The sequence below is a fragment of the Eucyclogobius newberryi genome, unplaced genomic scaffold, assembly GCF_026437365.1.
Source record: "Eucyclogobius newberryi isolate DKJ021-1_F unplaced genomic scaffold, fEucNew1.0.hap1 SCAF_10, whole genome shotgun sequence".
Classification (NCBI taxonomy): domain Eukaryota; kingdom Metazoa; phylum Chordata; class Actinopteri; order Gobiiformes; family Gobiidae; genus Eucyclogobius; species Eucyclogobius newberryi.
The window spans coordinates 697,391-714,977 of NW_027315724.1; the positions used below are offsets into that span (position 1 = coordinate 697,391).

At 52.6% G+C, this 17,587-nt stretch overlaps 2 protein-coding genes across 2 annotated transcripts in view; one reads left to right on the forward strand and one right to left on the reverse strand.

Moving 5' to 3' along the window:
* Window positions 1-3,503: 3,503 nt before the first annotated feature.
* ckmb (creatine kinase, muscle b) lies at window positions 3,504-7,614 on the reverse strand. Its single transcript, XM_072459835.1, has 9 exons — window positions 7,489-7,614; window positions 6,770-6,882; window positions 6,590-6,686; window positions 6,340-6,494; window positions 6,134-6,266; window positions 5,891-6,062; window positions 5,701-5,824; window positions 5,085-5,274; window positions 3,504-3,945 (listed from the first exon to the last, which is right to left on the reverse strand). The coding sequence occupies exons 2-9, from the start codon at window positions 6,860-6,862 to the stop codon at window positions 3,767-3,769; spliced, it is 1,143 nt and encodes a 380-aa protein (XP_072315936.1). The 5' UTR covers window positions 6,863-6,882; window positions 7,489-7,614; the 3' UTR covers window positions 3,504-3,766.
* Window positions 7,615-13,500: 5,886 nt separating this feature from the next.
* The window catches only part of klc3 (kinesin light chain 3), a 50,482-nt gene continuing 46,395 nt past the window's right edge, over window positions 13,501-17,587 (forward strand). Inside the window, exon 1 of the mRNA XM_072459837.1 lies at window positions 13,501-13,714. The gene's annotated coding sequence lies outside the window, so the exon portion shown is untranslated. The remainder of the gene's footprint in view (window positions 13,715-17,587) is intronic.

Genomic DNA, 17,587 nt, shown 5'->3' on the forward strand with positions numbered 1-17,587 from the left:
GCTGAGGAGAGAAGCAGCAGTGCTGGTTCAACAAACTGACTTAAAAGTCTTTGTTTTAAGGCTCTGTTCACATTTCTAATTTGACATTATTTAACAATAATTAGCTTCTTAAATCCTCAGACTCTTGTGGGAGTTTAGCTCCGCCCTTCTTGTGGGAGTTTAGCTCCGCCCTTCTTGTGGGAGTTTAGCTCCGCCCTTCATGTGGGAGTTTAGCTCCGCCCTTCATGTGGGAGACGGGGTCAAAACTCGCCTAATAGATTATTATTTTCACTTTTGTGTTATCCACTGAATGTAGTTCACACAGCTCTGCTTTCCCCTCCATGATGTCACTGCTTTAGGACACTTTTTAATGGGCTCAGGAAACATTGGGAAACAAACCAACCAAACTGAACGTCTCAAACGAGATGAATCCTAATTTCTGCCAAAATATAAATTTTTCCAACCGATATAAGATATAACTTTACTAGAATAGACGACTTAGGAATTGTGTCCAAAATGACAGAATCAGACACATTTACAATAGATTTAAAGACCGTGCTCCAGTCTCGTCACATCTGCAGCTCATTATAAACCACCACCTCACAGTGAAGGGTTCACTTCAGAGCGAAGGTTTCGCCTCAGAGCGAAGGTTTCGCCTCAGAGCGAAGGGTTCGCCTCAGAGCGAAGGGTTCGCCTCAGAGCGAAGGGTTCGCCTCAGAGCGAAGGGTTCGCCTCAGAGCGAAGGGTTCGCCTTGGAACCATTGGTCCAATATTTTAGACAATCATATATGAATCTGGAAAACAAAAAGGGGGCGGAGTCTGTGCTGTCTTTAGAGATGAAATAATTACCCGCAGGTTGTCTTTTGGGGTGTTTTCATCATGTGAGTTTGTCTCCTTTAAAATGGAGCTAAAACGATCTCCATCCATTCTCTTCATTGTTTTACACAAACCTCTCCAGCACTGACAACGTTTTAGTGATGATTTGACTGAGACGTTTCAGTCGCACAGACTTTGATGGTTTGGTCATTACAGGTGATTTTAATGTGCATGTGGATAATGTTTGTGACAGAAACACTAAAGAGCTTGATGCTGTCCTTGAAACCTTCAGTCTTACTCAGCATGTGAGAGGCCCCACCCACAGCAAAGGACACACTCTAGATCTCATAATTACAAAGGGGGTAAATATTTCAAATGTCAATGTGGTCGATGTTGCTCTGTCTGATCATTTCTGTGTCTTCTTTGACCTGTCTGTTTCTCCCAAACCTCCGGTTGGTCCTGCAGTTGTTCAGCGGAGACACATAAGTGATGGCACAGGTGCACTGTTTATGGAAATGATAAACTTTGAAAATGTCTCATGTTCTAATGTAAATGATTTGTTGAACTCTGTTACATCTAGTGTTTTGAATGTTCTGGACACCATCGCCCCTATAAAGGCTAAAATGGTTAAAAATAAGCAGAAGGCGCCGTGGAGAAATGATGATTGGGTCAGGGCACAGAAAAGGGAGTGCCGCAGGGCCGAACGGAAATGGCGCAAGTCAAAGCTCCAGGTTCAAAAAGAGATTTACAAAGAGAAGCTGAACATGTACAACCTAATCTTATGTAGAACTAGGGAAAGATATTTTTCTGAAATAATTGGAAGCTGCAGTAACAACTCGCGTGTCCTGTTTGCCACAGTAAACAGATTAACCAACCCTCCAGCTCAGCTGCCGTTAGAACTCATTTCCACATCAAGTGTAATGAGTTTGCATTATTCTTTAATGACAAAGTTCAGGGCATTAAAAATGCTATAAATCCCACAATGCAAAAAATTACCCTAAAACCACCAAGACACTTAGAGCTAACTCACTTTGCACCAGTAACTGACAAAACTGTCCATGAGATCATCACCAGTCTGAGTTCATCTACATGCTGCCTTGATGTGTTACCCACCAAATTTCTAAAGTCTGTGCTGAACAGTTTGTTAGCACCATTCACTCACATAGTTAACATGTCGCTTCAATCTGGAACATTCCCAATGTCTTTGAAAACTGCGGTCATAAAGCCTCTCCTAAAGAAGAGCAGTCTTGATGCCGCAGTACTGAGTCATTACCGGCCCATCTCTAATCTGCCATTTTGGGGCAAAGTCCTTGAAAAGGTTGTTTACCAACAGCTCACAGATTTCCTCTTAATAAACAACTCATTTGATGTTTTTCAGTCAGGTTTTAGACCTCATCACAGCACTGAGACTGCTCTTGTCAAGGTGACAAATGACATCCGCCTGAACACTGACACGGGCAAAGCCTCAGTCTTAATTCTGTTAGATCTGAGTGCTGCTTTTGACACTGTCGATCATGGGATCCTCTTACAGAGACTAGAGGACTGGGTCCCCTTCTGTTCAACCTCTACATGCTGCTGTTAGGTCAGTTGATGTCCTATCACAATGATGCAGACGAGTCAGATCTATGTTTTACTGTCACAGGTGAATCTGGACCAGTCGATTCACTCTGTCACTGCATCCAACAGATCAGTGTGTGGACCGGCCTCCTGCTGGTGCCAGAGGGCCTCCTGCTGGTGCCAGAGAGAGCCTCCTGCTGGTGCCAGAGGGCCTCCTGCTGGTGCCAGAGGGCCTCCTGCTGGTGCCAGTGAGGGCATCCTGCTGGTGCCAGTGAGGGCATCCTGCTGGTGCCAGAGTCAGGACTGAAAGGATTTTCTTTGCTCTTCTCTTTCATGTCTGTGTGATTTGAATGCATTTTTCCTGTAGTGAAGCATTTTGAATTGCCTTAAGTATGAAATGTGCTCTACAAATAAACTTGCCTTGTCTTGCCTAGTTTGTGGTTGGTGTGGTGTGTGTGTGGTTGGTGTGGTGTGTGTGTGGTTGGTGTGGTGTGTGTGTGTGTGTGGTGTGTGTGTGGTTGTTGTGTTGTTGGTGAATAACACTTAGCTAAGCATGACACAAACGAATACAAAAAAATCAATTAAAGTCGTTTTGCAGAATTTTTAGTTAATTATGTCGTTTTCATCATTTAAAACACTAGAGATGGTGAAAAAGTTGTAGTTTTGCCTCGTCATTTCATTTAAATAGAGTTTGTTAAGAAAGTCACAAACACATGTTTCTCTGTTTGCTCAGGTTTATTAGAATGTTGTATTTTGGCCAATTGAACTAGAAATAAACCTGTTTAAAGATAACGATAATAATGATAAAAGACCATATGTTAGATGTAGTTTGTTCTGTGTTGTCGGAGTAAAAGACGAACATTGTTGTGTTTGCGCTGATTTAATTTTGACCCAAATTTGGCACTGACTCAAATCACGTCTTCCCCCCAAAAAAAACTTCTCAAGCCAATGCTACGGTTGCTATGACGTCGTGAACCTGATCAGGGATTTGAATTTGAACTGGAAGCACTTGAGTTTTGAACATCAGTCCTAAAAATGCAGCGATGTACCACATGTTTGTTCTATATAAGACTAAAGGTCATTTGCCTGGCGTTGTTCCTGAGCCTCTACACATCGTATGCTGCGAGTGTTTAAAGAACAGAGAGAGCTGGTTCCATGGGGCATGTTTTAATCGTCCAGTTACATTTACAGCCAATATGTTGTTGAGTGATGTAGACAGTCTTCATCCATAAGTGGATTGATCCCAGGACGTTACAACAAGGCAAGAAGAACAGGCCACAGAGAAAAGACAGTAGAAAAAGAGCAAGAGAGAGGGTGATTCAGAATACAACAGCCAGTAGCCAGGAAGAGAAGTTTACAGCGAGACTACCGTTGGTGTCCTCATAGAAAAACGCTCAGTGCACATGTCTGTCCTTTACTTCTGAGCGGGAATCATGCCATCGATGGCCTCGCCCTTCTCCAGCTTCTTCTCCATCTCCACCATCAGCTTGACTCCGTCCACCACCAGCTGCACCTGGTACACCTCAGAGGAGCCCAGACGGTCAGCGTTGGAGATGTCAAACACTCCACCGACAGAGGCAGTGTCCACACCACCTGTGCACAACACTGCGGTCAGACTGGCCATGTCTACTGCAGGTTAGTCCCCTCAAAGTCATGCTTTGTCATGTCTGTGATCAGAATGTTACTCATACATTTTTACAGGAAGTAGGATGACAATAGACATTAGACGACATTCCTTTTATTTTCAGCTTTTGGGACGATATTGACCAGGGAAGTCACAAGACCTTCAGCTACACTGGACCTTCACATGACCTTCAGCTACACTGGACCTTCACAAGACCTTCAGCTACACTGGACCTTCACAAGACCTTCAGTTATACTGGACCTTCACAAGACCTTCAGCTACACTGGACCTTCACAAGACCTTCAGCTACACTGGACCTTCAGCTACACTGGACCTTCACAAGACCTTCAGCTACACTGGACCTTCAGCTACACTGGACCTTCACATGACCTTCAGTTATACTGGACCTTCACAAGACCTTCAGCTACACTGGACCTTCAGCTACACTGGACCTTCACATGACCTTCAGCTACACTGGACCTTCACAAGACCTTCAGCTACACTGGACCTTCAGCTACACTGGACCTTCACATGACCTTCAGTTATACTGGACCTTCACAAGACCTTCAGCTACACTGGACCTTCAGCTACACTGGACCTTCACATGACCTTCAGTTATACTGGACCTTCACAAGACCTTCAGCTACACTGGGCATCTGGTAGATTCCTCAGGAACAAATCCAAATGTACCAACATAGAGGAAATGATCTGCCAAGATAGGCTTTTACCTTCATCATTACATAAATTAGGCTTCTCTTATTAAACCACTAATTACTTGAAGTATAGTGAGAAATGTGTGGAGCCCACAGTACCTCGCAGGATTGGACCTGCAGATGTATTATTTCATAAGTGTTTATTCTTCTGACCACACAAATGTGAGGCAGATTGTAAAGACTAAAACATGACCAAAAGCTCCAATGTGCTAAGATCACACTCAGCGTTATGAGCCCCTCACAGTGCTCGTGCAGGGGTCACCTCGGTGCTGCTCCTGCTCCTCTCTTGTTCTGTGCTGTTCTTTACATAGAGTGTAATCTTTAGGGGTAACATGCCCCAGATAAAGGGTCCGGTGTCATCCCTGCTACAGACTCAAATGTTGTCAGTGTGATACCTGTGCCACGCTTCTGCAGACGCAGTCTGGTCAAAATCTCCTCAAACTTGGCATGTGTGCTGAGCTTGGGCAGCTTGACGTGCACGCCACCGCGAAGGCCAGTTCCCAGGTTGGAGGGGCAGGTCAGGACGTAACCCAGATGCTCATTCCACATAAAGCCATGGTTGTGCTTCTTGAAGATTTCCTCAATCTGAGAGAACAGTGATGGTGGACAGGAGGTTGAGCGGGGGTGTGTCCTGAACATTCAGGATATACATGCGTTCGCACATCCGGGAACTTGTACAGTAGCAACCGAGTCCATTTTGAAAGGGGCACAACAGCACGTCTACTACATATGATATCCAGGATATATGAGGCCAAAATGCCAAACCTGCGTTCTATAAGGACATCGCTCTGTTGTCAGGCCAAGGAATGAGAGCTTTATCGTGTACCTTAGTTTTGCCGTTATTGTCTAAAGAATCAAAGTATTCCTAGCTCATTATGCCATAAAATAGGATGCAGTCGTGGTGGTTGCTAGTATAACATGTGCCCCTTTCAAAATGGCCGCTGTGGGGAAGTCCCGGATGTATGACGTCACTGCGAACGCATGTAGGACAAATAGGCAATGCCTACATACCTTTGTCAGACCCACGCAGAAACGTCTGAACACCTCCTTCATGTTACCGCCTTGCTGCATGGAGATGACCCTCAAGTGGTCCTCCTCATTCACCCACACCAGGAAGGACTTGTTGTCGTTGTGCCTGCACAGAGAGCTCATGTCACTTCCATAACTAGGAAAAGCTCTGTGCTGTTACAGTTAGTCTTACCAGATGCCTCTGCCATCGGGCCAGTCACGGGCCATGCCAGCACAGGTCAGCAGGGGGGACACAGGCTTGTCAAACAAGAAGTGGTCATTGATGAGCTGATCCTGCTCGGCGTCAGTCATGCCGTTCAGAGGGTAGTACTTTCCCTTGAACTCCCCATCCAGGCTGGCCAGGGCTGTGGACAGGCAGAGCAGAGGTCAAAGCGAGCTCAGGTGTGCACAGGTGCAGTCTGAGTGAGTGACTCACCCTCGATGGACAGCTTCTCAATGGTTCTGCGCTCTCCTCTGCTGTTGTGGGGGGGCAGGGTGAAGCCCTTGATGCTGCGGCCGGTACGCACACGGCTGGACAGCACATAGTTGGAGTCCAGGTCATCACCGCCCTGAACACAACAAGCATTCACTCATGCTGTGTGCACATTGACCTCGAGCTCCACACTGGATTGACTGTTTTACCTTCAGGTTCTCAAAGTTGAGGTCGGTCTTGTGCTTGTCGGTGGGTTTGTATCCACCATGACGGTCGGAGATGATGGGATCTAGTAGATCCTTGAACACCTCGTAGGACTCTTCATCACCAGCGACGCAACCCACAGTCATGATGAAGGGGTGACCTGGGGGGTAACAGAGAACATAGTAAGCTGTGTAACGCCGACAGAAAAAGTTAAATATGATATAGTTTCATGTAAATGTATGTGTTCTACTTTACCAGGATTGTCCACTCCAGTCTGGATCACATCATCCACAGTGAAGCCACTGGGGGTGGACTTTCCCCTCAGCTTGCCATAGATGTCCTTGGTCAGCACCTGAAGTTTGACAACAGGGTCAGTGTAGAGTTAATATACTCTGGTATGTTTTCATATGTTTAGTGTAGATTGAGCCTACGCACTTTAGCCATGTGGTTATTGTGCAGGGACAGATCTGGGAACTCGTCATCCACCGAGAACTTCATTTTGTAGTCATTATGGCAGTTCTTTGTCATGGCTGCGATTCTTACTCCGTCTGAAAAACAAAAAACACAATAACTACAAGAGCATCACAACCAACAATCCCAATCTCCAAAGAAAATCAATATTCCACATACACAGACCATCTATCAAATGTATACAAGCACAGTATATGAAAACTGACATTTTCTTCATTTTTACTGATCCAGTGTTGGAATCATATGTGTTGCTCTGTCACTTTCTTGGCTCTTTCTCTTACTCCTCATGTGTTTTAGCTCTGCAAGCATCGCCCTACTAACAGAGTGATTTGATACTGGCTCTAGCCACGGTCAGACACATGGGCTGCACTTGGACACCTGTTCCACCTAAAGGTCAGACTAAATCAGGCTGTGCTCATGTGAGAGCACATGTCCAGCACGTCCTGCTGGCGTCAGCAGCAGCTGTCCCTCCACTCTCCTCTAAGAGCCGTCTGCAGAAGCCTACAAGCCCAAGTCCCGTGGCCCAACTATCTGCAAAAACAGCACCACTGTAGATTCCATTGGAAATATTTGCAGACGAATCCAAAAATCCAGGTCAGCTGGAAGTCGGCCTGTTCTTAGGATGAGCTCTGAATAAGAGCTCCACTCTCAAATTTGGAATAAAAACACACTTTTGGTTTTACCTGCTCAGGAGAAAAGAAGTAACAAATCCTGGGATCAAGTCCTGTCCACCTAATGTAGGGTCGCCCAGCTCTGCTAGGTCATGGACTTATCATTTATACCCCCAAGTGTGCTTCCATTGGCCCACTCAGGGTGGGGATCCCTCCGCTGATTGGTCGAGGAGGGTCTTTGGTGCTGGGGCAAGTTTCTAAAAGGCAACAACTAACCCCACAGGGTGACACAGCGACAGCTGCTGCACTCCTCTTTCAGTCCCCTCTGCTCCAGTCAGGGCCACTCACTCTGTGCTTCCCTGGTGCTCGTAATCAGTGAACATGCTGATACAGAGTTACAGACTAACGGCCTGTGTCATTACACTTATGCCAAATCTTCGCTTTGCATATTTGAAGAGCCATGACTGTTGTGTTTTAGATTACACCATGAGCCTCCAAACGTTACGTCTCAAAGATGAAGGATTGTGCCTTTTGTACTACAAGAGTATCTACTTAGCCAGGAGACTACACACATATATTATGGGGATAATGTACAGAATTCTAAATATGTGCAAGAAAAATCTCGATTTATAATCACTTTGCATTACTGTATACTAAAAGATGTGTCAACAAAAAACGACAACTGTTTCCCGGCTAAAACCGCAACTGGTGAGAAAGGATTAAAGATGTCATGGAGGTGTCTGAGTTATGGTCACCTCTAAGACAGGAGTGTATGTAAGGATGTGTGACCTACAGTGTTGTTTTGTGCCATCTATAGGTCAGAAATGGAAAATGCATGTGCATATGCGTGTATGTATATGGATGGGTATGTACATACATGTACATGTATGTACATGTACATGTATGTACATGTATGTACATGTACATGTACATACATGTACATACATGTACATGTATGTACATACATGTACATGTATGTACATACATGTACATACATGTACATGTATTTACATACATGTACATGTATGTACATATACATGTATGTACACATGCATTTGAATGTGTATGTCTACCAGCTGTAAATATGTAGGGTGTATTTAAGTCTATGCATACTCATGGAGTATGCATAGACTTAATGCAATATTGATGTACTTAAGTGCATTAATGCAGATGTATATGAGATGATTGTATGTCTTATCTGTGTACATGTTTGTGAATGAAGGCATGACATGCATATGGAAAGTTGCGGGTACTTATTATAATGCACAAATATGAATACAGGCTACAAAGCAACAATGACAAGATATTTACCATCTCTAAAGCTGTGTGTATAATAAGCATATAAAAAGGTGTCTAGTGTTGGATGTTACACAGTTTTAGCAGTGCTCTAGGAGCCCATACGTGTTGCTGCAGTTGACCACATGCATGAATGTACGGGGCAGTTCTCCAGATCTGGTTTCAGTTCTGGTCTGAACAGGCACAGTTCAGCATCCAATTTGAACGCCCCATTTTGAGCTGCGCATTGGAGCTGCGCATTGGAGCTGCGCATTGGAGCTGCGCATTGGAGCTGCGCATTGGAGCTGCGCATTGGAGCTGCGCATTGGAGCTGCGCATTGGTGCATGTGAGTGACATGTGCTGTGCACCATCTCGAGCTCATTCACATGGGTTTGTCTGTATGGCAGAGCTCCAGATCCCAGTTTAGTCTGTCACTGTATCCAGGAGAGCCCCACAGCCCTCACAGCTGTCCCGGGCTCCACCCCACGGCCCCGCCCCTCACACCCAAGGACACTTATGTAAGAAGTGATCATTGGAACAGTCTGATCCGGGTGTCAGCCTCACATCACACTGCAATGATACATATGTGCTTCATGCTATGCTGGGTCCCGTGAGCCTCTCTTGGGGGCCACAAAACACACGGGGAAGAAACAATTCCCTCCTCATACCAGCGTCCACAGGGAATCCTGAAAGGCTCCTCACGTTCACACATTCACACCTGAGCATTGCCAGGAACAACTTGGCCCCTGAGTGCAGACTGTAACCCTGGGCTACCACCATTCCGGGGCTATTGGAGCCTGCAGGGCCCCTTGTGTCCAGTGCACCCCGAGGCCATTAGTACTCACTTTTATACATGTGATAATTCTGCTCCACACCAGCACTGGTGTGTGTGGAAACGTGTGGATCAGTGTTAATGGAACTGTTGTCCTGCTTTTGTCATGATTAATAGCAAATAAATCATAATTAATCATGACCAAATAAGTCATTTGTGATGACTAAGAACTATAGTAGTACAAACTAATAATAAACAAAACAAATTCAATCCAAGAGAGTTACCTAAATACTTTTGCCCGTAGGCTTTATTAGACAGGAAAGGAAAGTGTGAAATTGGGGATGAGAGAGAGGGGGGACACGCAGTAAATGGTCAGAGTCTTGCATGTGCTGTGCCTTGACCGCTCGACCACCGGGCAGCACGTTCAGTCAGAGGCTCAGACTGTATGTGGCACGTAATGAACATGGTTTTATGCTTTTCAGATCTTCATCACCTCAGAGGCAAAAGTGTTCATGTTTCCAAACTGAGATCTATATTTACACCTGAGGGAGTCACATGGAGCGGGTCAAAGGTCAGGTCCCTTCAGCTGGACACTTGTGATCTGATCCTGAAAAAGTCCTTTTACACACCAGCTACAAAGTGTGTCAGCAGTTTACGCTCTGGAAATAGACGTTGGAATGTGAAAGACGAGCTGTGGAGATGTGACCATGAAGGCTGCTGGGTGGTGGGCTCCAGGGGGCCCTCAGGAGCTAATAGTGTTGAGTCGGGTGTCCGGTGTTCAGTGGACCCTGAGGTGTCACCGGTGTTCAGGGTCTGTGAGGGGTCTGTGAGGGGTCTGTGAGGGGTCTGTGAGGGGTCTGTGAGGGGGTCTGTGAGGGGGTCTGTGAGGGGTCTGTGAGGGGTCTGTGAGGGGGTCTGTGAGGGGTCTGTGAGGGGGTCTGTGAGGGGTCTGTGAGGGGGTCTGTGAGGGGGTCTGTGAGGGGTCTGTGAGGGGTCTGTGAGGGGGTCTGTGAGGGGTCTGTGAGGGGTCTGTGAGGGGTCTGTGAGGGGTCTGTGAGGGGGTCTGTGAGGGGGTCTGTGAGGGGGTCTGTGAGGGGTCTGTGAGGGGGTCTGTGAGGGGGTCTGTGAGGGGTCTGTGAGGGGGTCTGTGAGGGGTCTGTGAGGGGTCTGTGAGGGGGTCTGTGAGGGGGTCTGTGAGGGGTCTGTGAGGGGTCTGTGAGGGGGTCTGTGAGGGGGTCTGTGAGGGGTCTGTGAGGGGTCTGTGAGGGGTCTGTGAGGGGGTCTGTGAGGGGTCTGTGAGGGGGTCTGTGAGGGGGTCTGTGAGGGGTCTGTGAGGGGGTCTGTGAGGGGGTCTGTGAGGGGGTCTGTGAGGGGTCTGTGAGGGGGTCTGTGAGGGGGTCTGTGAGGGGGTCTGTGAGGGGTCTGTGAGGGGTCTGTGAGGGGGTCTGTGAGGGGTCTGTGAGGGGTCTGTGAGGGGGTCTGTGAGGGGGTCTGTGAGGGGTCTGTGAGGGGTCTGTGAGGGGGGGGCGGGGGTCTGTGAGGGGTCTGTGAGGGGTCTGTGAGGGGTCTGTGAGGGGTCTGTGAGGGGGTCTGTGAGGGGTCTGTGAGGGGTCTGTGAGGGGGTCTGTGAGGGGGTCTGTGAGGGGGTCTGTGAGGGGTCTGTGAGGGGTCTGTGAGGGGGTCTGTGAGGGGGTCTGTGAGGGGGTCTGTGAGGGGTCTGTGAGGGGGTCTGTGAGGGGTCTGTGAGGGGTCTGTGAGGGGTCTGTGAGGGGTCTGTGAGGGGTCTGTGAGGGGGTCTGTGAGGGGGTCTGTGAGGGGTCTGTGAGGGGTCTGTGAGGGGGGGGCGGGGGTCTGTGAGGGGTCTGTGTTTAGTGCTGCAGAGCCTCACAGAGGCCAGTCCTGATTGAATTGCACAGACTCAGCTGTCTGTGACACTGCAACAGTTACTGACCGTTCACCACTGGCCTCTGCCTCATTGTAACTACTTATAGTTCACAACTAGAACAGGATCGTGTTGTAGATCAGAGCGTCCCAGCTCTGTCCCACAGAGGGCACGAGAAACAGAGCCAAGAGGCTCTGACCGGTGGTCTTCAGGTGGTGCAGCCGCTTTGCCAGAGCCACCGCTTTAATACGGCCTCAGATCTGCAACACAATGTTTGTTATTGTACAGCCGACTCTTCTCTATTTGAGCCGCTCAAAGCCCCTCAGGCAGGAGGCCACTCCCCTCAGGCAGGAGGCCACTCCCCTCAGGCAGGAGGCCACTCCCCTCAGGCAGGAGGCCACTCCCCTCAGGCAGGAGGCCACTCCCCTCAGGCAGGAGGCTACTCCCCTCAGGCAGGAGGCCACTCCCCTCAGTCAGGAGGCCACTCCCCTCAGGCAGGAGGCCACTCCCCTCAGGCAGGAGGCCACTCCCCTCAGGCAGGAGGCCACTCCCCTCAGGCAGGAGGCCACTCCCCTCAGGCAGGAGGCTACTCCCCTCAGGCAGGAGGCCACTCCCCTCAGGCAGGAGGCCACTCCCCTCAGGCAGGAGGCCACTCCCCTCAGGCAGGAGGCCACTCCCCTCAGGCAGGAGGCCACTCCCCTCAGGCAGGAGGCTACGGTCCATCCGGACCAGAACCTCCCGTCATAAGAACAGTTTCTTTCCCTCTGCTGTTGGATTCATGAACACTTCATAAACACCTTCACTCACTGCACTGTCCACTTCCTATTGCACTACATAACTTCATACTTTATATTTTATTATGTACATATCATGCCGTTTACTATTCAGTGTTCCATGTTTTGTTGTTTGTGTTGCACCAGGACAAGTTCCTATGTTTGTGAATTTTGTTCATGACAAATGGCAATAAACCTGATTCTGATTCTGATGTGGAGGTGGAATTGCTTCAATTTCCAGTGAAACATTCTGCCTGATCATTTGGGCCAATTCAGCATGGGGCCTGAGGGCCCCTAAGTCATAGTGGGGGCACACCTGGTAAATATGACCACATACCGTATTTTCCGGACTATAAAAATGCATAATAGAGAAAAAAAACATTATATAAGTTCCACTGGAGGATGAGATGCAGTTGCAAGTGTGAAACTAACAAATAATATCACATATAAGTCGCTTTATACTTATAAGTACATAAGTATAAATATAAGTAAGTCGCACCCCGGCCAAAACTATGAAAAAGGTGTGACTTATAGTCCAGAAAATACGGTAGTTAGACAGTGATATCAAACGTTACAGTATTATTGTGAACAATATGGAACTGTAAGCTCCTGGCTGGAGGGTTGTCCAAACTAAAGCAGGAAAGAACTACATAGACCATGATCCTTTGCTTGAGTTCAACACTTTAATCTCCATTTCTGAAGTAGACTCACAGGAGCAGGGAAAAGATTGAGCTGCTTTTTTATATATATAAACAGTTTGTTTGCTTTGGTCATAAATGATAAAGAACATTCACAGAGTCGGACTGGAAATGGTTTTCTTTGTTCTGAGATGGTACATTCAATCATGTCAGGCCTATTGTGTGGGTAAAGTTAAATACTAGAGAAATACAAGAGAAAGTTTGGCCCTTGGGCAAATGTAATTGATGGGTCATCAGAGCATTCTCATGTGTAATTATAAGTAGGATTTGTGCAGTGTGCAATGTCACAGTATTGTGAGCGTTTTGAATGTCACTGCTGTGAGAAGCCGGTGCTTGGCCCCTGGTCTCCGGGACCCTCAGAGCACTGTCCCCCTCCTGCCTCAGACTCACATGCGTTCTGAGTAGGGACTATTTATAGTTTCATTGGACGCAAACATAAAATAATAATCTTAACATGTATTTGTATAACACTTTTCAAAATCATCATTACAAAGTGCTTTTCAGTTCAAAATAATTGGACATTAATGTATTAATACATTTCCCGCCACCTGCTGTAGGTTTACGTCTTCAAAGTCTGTGTTTTACGCTTTACCGTAAAAAGAAAATAGAGAGAAAATGGCCCTCATGACAAACGGCCTCTGCTTTTATTGTGAAGGCCTTAGCGGACGTCACATGCGCTCATGCGGAAGTGACGTCAGTGGCAGGTGCTTGTTTACCTCGGAGTGGGACTTGACCGTAGATCGTGGTGGTCCTGATCGCGGTCACTTCAGAAGTGTCCGAGCAGTTCCCGCGGGACCAGGGGCCTCCGCCTGGATGTGTGTAACACGCTCACGTGCTCAGGGGCCACGCGGAGCTACGGAGGACGCACGCGCCACAGCGCGCGCCTTGACGCAACAGGTGAGCGGAGCTGGGACTTGATCCTTCGCGTGCGTCTATTGTAACCATGGCAGCGGCACATAGGCTGACCATGTGTGTCTCACCCGAAGCCCCGGGGCCCCTGTACGCTCTCACCCGGGGCCCCTGTACGCTCTCACCCGTAGCCCCGGGGCCCCTGTACGCTCTCACCCGGGGCCCCTGTACGCTCTCACCCGTAGCCCCGGGGCCCCTGTACGCTCTCACCCGTAGCCCCGGGGCCCCTGTACGCTCTCACCCGGGGCCCCTGTACGCTCTCACCCGTAGCCCCGGGGCCCCTGTACGCTCTCACCCGGGGCCCCTGTACGCTCTCACCCGTAGCCCCGGGGCCCCTGTACGCTCTCACCCGGGGCCCCTGTACGCTCTCACCCGTAGCCCCGGGGCCCCTGTACGCTCTCACCCGTAGCCCCGGGGCCCCTGTACGCTCTCACCCGGGGCCCCTGTACGCTCTCACCCGTAGCCCCGGGGCCCCTGTACGCTCTCACCCGGGGCCCCTGTACGCTCTCACCCGTAGCCCCGGGGCCCCTGTACGCTCTCACCCGGGGCCCCTGTACGCTCTCACCCGTAGCCCCGGGGCCCCTGTACGCTCTCACCCGTAGCCCCGGGGCCCCTGTACGCTCTCACCCGGGGCCCCTGTACGCTCTCACCCGTAGCCCCGGGGCCCCTGTACGCTCTCACCCGTAGCCCCGGGGCCCCTGTACGCTCTCACCCGTAGCCCCTGTACGCTCTCACCCGTAGCCCCGGGGCCCCTGTACGCTCTCACCCGGGGCCCCTGTACGCTCTCACCCGTAGCCCCGGGGCCCCTGTACGCTCTCACCCGGGGCCCCTGTACGCTCTCACCCGTAGCCCCGGGGCCCCTGTACGCTCTCACCCGTAGCCCCGGGGCCCCTGTACGCTCTCACCCGGGGCCCCTGTACGCTCTCACCCGTAGCCCCGGGGCCCCTGTACGCTCTCACCCGGGGCCCCTGTACGCTCTCACCCGTAGCCCCGGGGCCCCTGTACGCTCTCACCCGTAGCCCCGGGGCCCCTGTACACTCTCACCCGGGGCCCCTGTACGCTCTCACCCGTAGCCCCGGGGCCCCTGTACGCTCTCACCCGGGGCCCCTGTACGCTCTCACCCGTAGCCCCGGGGCCCCTGTACGCTCTCACCCGGGGCCCCTGTACGCTCTCACCCGTAGCCCCGGGGCCCCTGTACGCTCTCACCCGTAGCCCCGGGGCCCCTGTACGCTCTCACCCGGGGCCCCTGTACGCTCTCACCCGTAGCCCCGGGGCCCCTGTACGCTCTCACCCGGGGCCCCTGTACGCTCTCACCCGTAGCCCCGGGGCCCCTGTACGCTCTCACCCGTAGCCCCGGGGCCCCTGTACACTCTCACCCGGGGCCCCTGTACGCTCTCACCCGTAGCCCCGGGGCCCCTGTACGCTCTCACCCGGGGCCCCTGTACGCTCTCACCCGTAGCCCCGGGGCCCCTGTACGCTCTCACCCGGGGCCCCTGTACGCTCTCACCCGTAGCCCCGGGGCCCCTGTACGCTCTCACCCGGGGCCCCTGTACGCTCTCACCCGTAGCCCCGGGGCCCCTGTACGCTCTCACCCGGGGCCCCTGTACGCTCTCACCCGTAGCCCCGGGGCCCCTGTACGCTCTCACCCGTAGCCCCGGGGCCCCTGTACGCTCTCACCCGGGGCCCCTGTACGCTCTCACCCGTAGCCCCGGGGCCCCTGTACGCTCTCACCCGGGGCCCCTGTACGCTCTCACCCGTAGCCCCGGGGCCCCTGTACGCTCTCACCCGGGGCCCCTGTACGCTCTCACCCGTAGCCCCGGGGCCCCTGTACGCTCTCACCCGTAGCCCCGGGGCCCCTGTACGCTCTCACCCGGGGCCCCTGTACGCTCTCACCCGTAGCCCCGGGGCCCCTGTACGCTCTCACCCGTAGCCCCGGGGCCCCTGTACGCTCTCACCCGTAGCCCCTGTACGCTCTCACCCGTAGCCCCGGGGCCCCTGTACGCTCTCACCCGGGGCCCCTGTACGCTCTCACCCGTAGCCCCGGGGCCCCTGTACGCTCTCACCCGGGGCCCCTGTACGCTCTCACCCGTAGCCCCGGGGCCCCTGTACGCTCTCACCCGTAGCCCCGGGGCCCCTGTACGCTCTCACCCGGGGCCCCTGTACGCTCTCACCCGTAGCCCCGGGGCCCCTGTACGCTCTCACCCGGGGCCCCTGTACGCTCTCACCCGTAGCCCCGGGGCCCCTGTACGCTCTCACCCGTAGCCCCGGGGCCCCTGTACACTCTCACCCGGGGCCCCTGTACGCTCTCACCCGTAGCCCCGGGGCCCCTGTACGCTCTCACCCGGGGCCCCTGTACGCTCTCACCCGTAGCCCCGGGGCCCCTGTACGCTCTCACCCGGGGCCCCTGTACGCTCTCACCCGTAGCCCCGGGGCCCCTGTACGCTCTCACCCGGGGCCCCTGTACGCTCTCACCCGTAGCCCCGGGGCCCCTGTACGCTCTCACCCGTAGCCCCGGGGCCCCTGTACGCTCTCACCCGGGGCCCCTGTACGCTCTCACCCGTAGCCCCGGGGCCCCTGTACGCTCTCACCCGGGGCCCCTGTACGCTCTCACCCGTAGCCCCGGGGCCCCTGTACGCTCTCACCCGTAGCCCCGGGGCCCCTGTACGCTCTCACCCGTAGCCCCGGGGCCCCTGTACGCTCTCACCCGTAGCCCCGGGGCCCCTGTACGCTCTCACCCGGGGCCCCTGTACGCTCTCACCCGTAGCCCCGGGGCCCCTGTACGCTCTCACCCGGGGCCCCTGTACGCTCTCACCCGTAGCCCCGGGGCCCCTGTACGCTCTCACCCGTAGCCCCGGGGCCCCTGTACGCTCTCACCCGGGGCCCCTGTACGCTCTCACCCGTAGCCCCGGGGCCCCTGTACGCTCTCACCCGGGGCCCCTGTACGCTCTCACCCGTAGCCCCGGGGCCCCTGTACGCTCTCACCCGGGGCCCCTGTACGCTCTCACCCGTAGCCCCGGGGCCCCTGTACGCTCTCACCCGGGGCCCCTGTACGCTCTCACCCGTAGCCCCGGGGCCCCTGTACGCTCTCACCCGGGGCCCCTGTACGCTCTCACCCGTAGCCCCGGGGCCCCTGTACGCTCTCACCCGTAGCCCCGGGGCCCCTGTACGCTCTCACCCGTAGCCCCGGGGCCCCTGTACGCTCTCACCCGGGGCCCCTGTACGCTCTCACCCGTAGCCCCGGGGCCCCTGTACGCTCTCACCCGGGGCCCCTGTACGCTCTCACCCGTAGCCCCGGGGCCCCTGTACGCTCTCACCCGTAGCCCCGGGGCCCCTGTACGCTCTCACCCGTAGCCCCGGGGCCCCTGTACGCTCTCACCCGTAGCCCCGGGGCCCCTGTACGCTCTCACCCGTAGCCCCGGGGCCCCTGTACGCTCTCACCCGTAGCCCCGGGGCCCCTGTACGCTCTCACCCGTAGCCCCGGGGCCCCTGTACGCTCTCACCCGTAGCCCTGGGGCCCCTGTACGCTCTCACCCGTAGCCCCGGGGCCCCTTTACACTTAATTATAATCTGGGGATTGTCCTGGAAAAGACATCAGTAATGTATTCAAAAGCTTCACCAAACCAAATACTTATTATGTTAAAATGTGATATTTATTTTAAATAAACTTTATATTACAATAAACATCAAACTGATGCAGTGCTTTATAATACAGGGTTTAATTTAGCCCGGCGTGAATGTTAACCACTCTGCCACAAGTTCATGTTAACCATGATCAATTACTGCATATTCCAGTTGCAGTGCAGTGTGTAGCAGCTGGATATGTACTTGTACACGTATATGTACTTGTACACGTATATGTAC